The sequence below is a fragment of the Triticum aestivum genome, chromosome 7A, assembly GCF_018294505.1.
Source record: "Triticum aestivum cultivar Chinese Spring chromosome 7A, IWGSC CS RefSeq v2.1, whole genome shotgun sequence".
Taxonomy (NCBI): Eukaryota; Viridiplantae; Streptophyta; class Magnoliopsida; order Poales; family Poaceae; genus Triticum; species Triticum aestivum.
The window spans coordinates 647996602-648002502 of record NC_057812.1 but is presented as its reverse complement, the minus strand read 5'-3'; the positions used below and the strand labels follow the sequence as shown (position 1 = coordinate 648002502).

Below are 5901 nucleotides of genomic sequence, written 5' to 3'. Positions count from 1 at the left end.
AGAGATACATGATGCAATCATATCATCTTAAGACGTAGTGTAAGATGCAAGATTTGGTTGAGACCAAACTTTGCTTGAGTTTGGAACTTGAGCGTATTCCTTCGGGAATATTTGTTCATCAGTCCACATTTATCCAAAAGATTGTTGAAAGTTCAACATGGATAAGTCATATCCATAAAAAACTATGGTTTTGAGATCTTTGGATTACTAGAGATAAGGACCCATTAAGTCTTAACGACAGTGATGAAGAGATATTTGGACGTGAGTTTCCATATCGCGGTGCAATGAGAGCACCGGTGTATCTAGCAAACTGCACCAGGCCTGGTATGTCATTAGCAGTGACTTTATTGGCCAGATACGATGCATCACTGATTAAAAGGCATTGGGTTGGTGTGAAGAATATTTTTGCATATCTTCTGGACACCAACATCTTGGTTTATTTTATGATAAAAATCAAGATATGACCATGGTTGGATATTGTGATGCTGGGTATATGTTTGATCCCCATAATCCTAGATCATGGACTGGTTTTTGTCTCCTCGAATGAAGGTGTGACTTTTTGTGGGAAGTCGAGAAGACATATTTTAGTGGCTGCATCCACTAGTCATTTTGAAATCGTTGATTTGTATGAAGCATCACATGAATGTATGTGACTTCACAGAATGATGAACTTTGTTGAAAGTTCAAGTGAGATTGGTCGATAGAAACCACCCATCATTATCTATGAAGATAATGTTGTTTGTATTACGCAGATGTAGACAGGTTATAAAGAGCAACATTGGCTTATGAATGGCTCTAAAAGTATTTTATTCCCCATGAGTTGAAGAAAGGTGGAAGATAAATATCTTGCAAATTAAGTCATGTGATAATTTTTGTGATTTATTCACAAAGTCTATCAAGTTCTTCATTCCACAAATAAGTTAGTGGAATTAGTATGAGATGACTTTGATATTTGCAAGGTTCAGGGGGAGTGCACTCCTGAACGATAACCTTGCACTCTTTTCCTTTATGAGTTTTTTTCCCTACATGGTTTCTTATAGAAGGTTTTTAATGAGGCAATAGTAATACAAGCATGGTGATATGACATTTTCTCCTTATTTTCCCACTGGGTTTTTGGGAAGGAGTTTTTAATGGCATATTACGTATATCTCCTCATATTTTTTCCACAAGGTTTTTGGAGGAGCACTTTTCAAGATGATGACTCTACATAATCAAGGCGGAGATTAGGGGGAGTGTTAAGAATTAATTAAATATATTTAATTATGGATAATCTCCACCTTGTAAACCGACAGGCGGTTAGCCTTTTCTAACTGTCGCGTCTCTCCTCGCTCCCTCCCGAATGGATATGTCCATTCGTTCACATCCCTCGAGTGATATATAATGTACAGAGATCATTAATGAAAGAGATAGAGATTCATTTGTCTTTCTTGTTTCACATCAACCACATCCTTCACCGACGACTTTGAAGAGGTCGAGGCGGTTGTGGCTCAGACGAAGCGTGTACATCGTCTTTTTGTATTCCGCCCAGGTGAACGGCCGGTACCGACGCGGCGCGTCGGCGGTCACCGTCTCTGGGAGCGCCGAGACACACTCGTGCAACGCCGGCGCCGCGAAGTAGATAGCTGACAGCCTTGGCTTGCTGGTGCTGGCCATCACCCTATGCCGGATGCTCACCAGCTTCCCATTTGTCAAAGCCTGCAAAACAGAGGGAGAACAATTCACGCTCAGCTCAACATATAACCTTATAATCTGGCTTTAACTGCCAGAGCATAACGGGAAAAAAGTGTTGGTTCAGATACTACTAGCACTGCTGGTCACCTGAAGAAGGTCACCGACGTTGATGAAGAAGGCGGCAGGGTCAGCCGGAACTTGCACCCAGGCGTCCTCGCCGCGGCCGTCCGGCAGGAGCACCTGCAGGCCATCGACATCATTGGCACGGAGGACGCTGAGGATCTGTGGGTCGGAGTGCTCCCCGAACCCGACGGCGCTCGCGGCTTTCACGCCGCCATCGCCGGTGGCTGAAGGTGGGTAGTTGTTGATTCGGACGAGGGAGTCGCTGTCCGTGGTCGTGACGAGCCTGCTCAAGGACGCAGGGTCCCGGAGGCCCAGGCCTTCGCCCAGCAGGTCAAGTATCTGGCAGGCGAGGTGCCTCACCGCCTGCACGTACTCGTTTACCGCCTCACTGGGGAAAAAAAAGTTATTTGAGATTGTTTTTCTGTCACAGGAGACGAAGTAAGGTACATGCTTCACTGTTTTGCATGTCTCCATGCATTGAGACGATGGAGCTGCAAGGGTTCAAGTAGATACTCCCTCCCTCCGGAAATACTTGTCCTCCAAATGGTAACATTTGGGAGTATTTGGCATTACAGCGTCGCATGTACGGATTCTTCTTTTGACTTTTTTCTTCGAGGGAGGATTCTCTTTTCCTAAACTTCTCCCGTAAGACCTCTCCCCCCAACCTAATTTATTTGGGCTTCTCAATTAGACCCATAAGCCTCCCCCATTCATTTGGGCCAAAGCCCAAACGAATTACTGTGGGGACGGCCACGAAGGCCCTATTTGGCGCCAGTCCCTTGGAACGAACAGGCCAGTCCATATGAATGTATTGGGGTGTTTCGGTTTTGAGAATCTTCTATAAGGTTTCCCTGGTTTTTCTCTACCTTATCTTTTTGTATTCTATGCGTAGTTTTCACTTGGTTTTTTTAATGTTTCCTTTTGTTTCTTATATCTTTTTTGTAAATACATGAACATTTAAAAAATCATTTTTTAAATGTTCGTACTTCATTCAAAATTTGGAATTTTAATTAAGCTACATTTTAAAGACTACTGGACGTTTTTTTCAATTCATGAAATAGATGAACTATTTTAAAATTGTGAACATTTTTTCAATTTTTTTCAAAATTTTAAATGCGTGAATAGTTTTTCAAATCCATGAACGTTTTAAAATATGTGAACAGTTTTTAGAATGTGCACATTATTCTTTGTCTATAAAATATCAGAAGTTGGCTTTTCCATGGACTAGTAGAGGTTGGTTTTTTCGCTGGCGAGGGGGACCAAGTGAGCGAGTCAAGGCGACCAAACCAGCCAACGAGTGTGAGCGAGCAAGGCAACTGGACAAAGCACTATTGGAGGAGAAACAATTGTGTCCTTTGAATTTTTCCATGCATAGATAGTTTGCAGTAATTAGAACACTAAGTAGTAAAACAACAAATAACTATATAGTACTTTGATAAAATGTTTCAGAACGTATCAAACACGGAAAAATGGCGCCCTTCCCCCAATCAACTTGGCGCCATGTAGGTTAATAGCTATTGAATCATAAAATACTGAACTCCTGTGATTCATGAATTAAACATGATGAAAATCACGCATTAAGTACTATTTATATTATATATACATGACTTAGACCTCACTCAGTGGGTATGGGTATGACAACTGTTTATGATGTAGCCTCATCTAATGTCAACTAGGCATAGTGCTCACACGCCATACTGTTAATTGAGGAAAAAGAGAGGATGTTGGTATCATGTCATGAAATAAGGTGCTATTGTAGGTCATACAAAACACCCAACATATGATACTATGTAGCATCATACATTTTTATCATCCACATGATACTAATCTATGATACCACCCACCATGAGAATTCTTATTGGCATTATCGTACAATTAACTTAAATGTACACCATTTAGCAAACTAAATTATCTATTCGTACGTAGCTGATGTTTTAGATTTTATACGGCGTCATGTGCTTTGACTCTTTTTTTGTATTCATATGCTATTGCACAATGTGAAAAAAAATCACGACATGTCTAATGCTATTATTCTCGTCTTACAAATCTAAATGATTAAAGTTCTAAAAGTTTCTGTCGTAAGTTTGACTACACAGTAAGTCATTTCTGAAAATGGAGGTGGTATTTCGCTTAGCCATGCAGAGATTAAGATATGGTGAAATACATATATAATGAAGATCTCCAAAACTTGAGATGCAGTATCATCATATGCAACAGCATGATGACACAACAAGAGTACCAGGAGTATTAAGCACTCAAAAAATAGCGCGCTATAGCGCCACAAATAGCTCGCTATAGCGTTCTGAGCAATCTCTCGCTAAATGAAATCATTGTACAATCATTTGCTATAGCGTTATATAGCTTTGACATGGCGGATTTTAATTAAGGGCTGCCCTATTGTTTTTTCTTGGTATTTAAGCAGTAGCAACCAAACAATATGCCGCTCCGAGAACAAAGAAACAATGAATGTAGGTACAAGTTTATTCATGTTCATGTGCGAAAGGGACACTGCATGCATGCGCCCATACGGGCCATACCTGAATCGCGAAGGGTCGTCCCTATCGATGGCCCTGGCCTTGCGAGCCACCACCTCGGGGTCCGTGTGGAGGATCAGGTACTCCAGCTCGCCGACGTCGCCGTGGGAGCCGATGCTCCGGCTGCCGTAGCCCAGGGGGTCCGGCGGGCCGGCCCGCTGCTTCTCCTCCGCCGGGCGCGCGAAGAACGCCGCGCTGGCCGCGTCCAGCCGGGCGGACACCCGCAGCGGCACGCCGTGGTTGACCGCCTTGAAGAATCCGCGCTCGCCGAACGCCTCCACCATCTGGCGGGACAGCTCCGCCCGCCCCGCCGGCGCGGACATGTCGATCGTGGGAATGCCGGCGGGCGCCATGTCCCGGCACGCCGGTGCTGCGGAGGACGACGCCGGTGCTGCAGAGGACGCCATCATGGCGCACGCACGCACGTCTTGGCCCCCGCAACCAGCTGAGCTGATCGGACCTTTTACCGGTGTTGTGTTATTTGTGTGTGTGCGCGCGCGTGCTCCAATGGCGGGTAAGGTGGTGTGTGTTGCTACTTCGAGCTTGCAATGGGGGCAGCCAGGTGGTTCGTGGCCGTGTGTGTGGCGATATATGGAGCTCCGGAGATTCCTATTGGATTGCTCGGACTTGGACTTGGTTCTGCTGTTGGCGTGTTGTCTTTGCTCTAATCGGGCTAAACCGTCTGATTAGTTTAGTTGTCGGGGATGATTAGAACCAGTTATACTACTCGCTTTCTCTAAATTGCCGGCCGTCGTATATTTTCTATTCCGACGGGTTTGCGCCGGCGGAGAGCCGGCGAGTGTGGAGAAAGATCTTCTGTGCTTATTTGTTGACAAGTGAAGACACGGCCCTGGTGTTAGAATAACTAGATGACCCGTTACGCCACATGCGCCAGATAAACGGCATATTATTTGAATAGCAAGGCCTCTCTTTTATGGTTGTAAGAGTCAATGATCTGGGGTTCATAGATGGTATTACATATCACACTTTAACAACAAAAAATGTAAATATATATGGCATATATAAAAACAATTAGCCTCTTGAAAGAAACAACCAATCCATAACAATTCCCCATAACAGAAGGGGATGTGTACATCACCCAGTCAAGGAAATCAAGAGTGGATGTACATGAGCTCTAAAACAATTTTTAACATTTCATTCATACCTAATTTGGTCAGGGATTTATTAGCCTAGGAAGTAGCAAGGCTTATAACGATAAAACATACTGCATACTCGCAAGGTTTTGTCAGCTAGGCAGGGTAAGAGAATGTTTTCATATGAGTAGATGATCTGGAGCCAAGGATGTCATCATAATAACTAAGTCTTTCCCTAATAATAAAGCACGGGTTGAGTCTCTCGAATTCATCGTCGCGGCATTATTACAAAGAGATCCCTGTGTTTTTAATATACAACCCACAGTCCTTGAAATAAGTCATAAGTCAGTCGAACTGATACGGGCGAGATAAAAAAAATAACCCACCCGCACGACCTCACGACCCTGCTCCCAATCCTATCTGACTATCTCCGCCTCCGCCACCTCCTACCACGCGACGCCCCCGCCGCCGTGCGCCGT

General features: G+C 44.1%; 1 protein-coding gene across 1 annotated transcript; it reads right to left on the bottom strand.

Annotated features, from left to right (window-relative positions):
- Window positions 1–1437: 1437 nt before the first annotated feature.
- On the bottom strand, window positions 1438–4735 carry LOC123153643 (gibberellin 2-beta-dioxygenase 2-like). The gene is made up of 3 exons (XM_044572665.1): window positions 4332–4735; window positions 1819–2182; window positions 1438–1695 (listed from the first exon to the last, which is right to left on the bottom strand). Exons 1-3 carry the CDS (start codon window positions 4733–4735, stop codon window positions 1438–1440), a joined length of 1026 nt encoding a protein of 341 aa, XP_044428600.1.
- Window positions 4736–5901: the final 1166 nt, after the last annotated feature.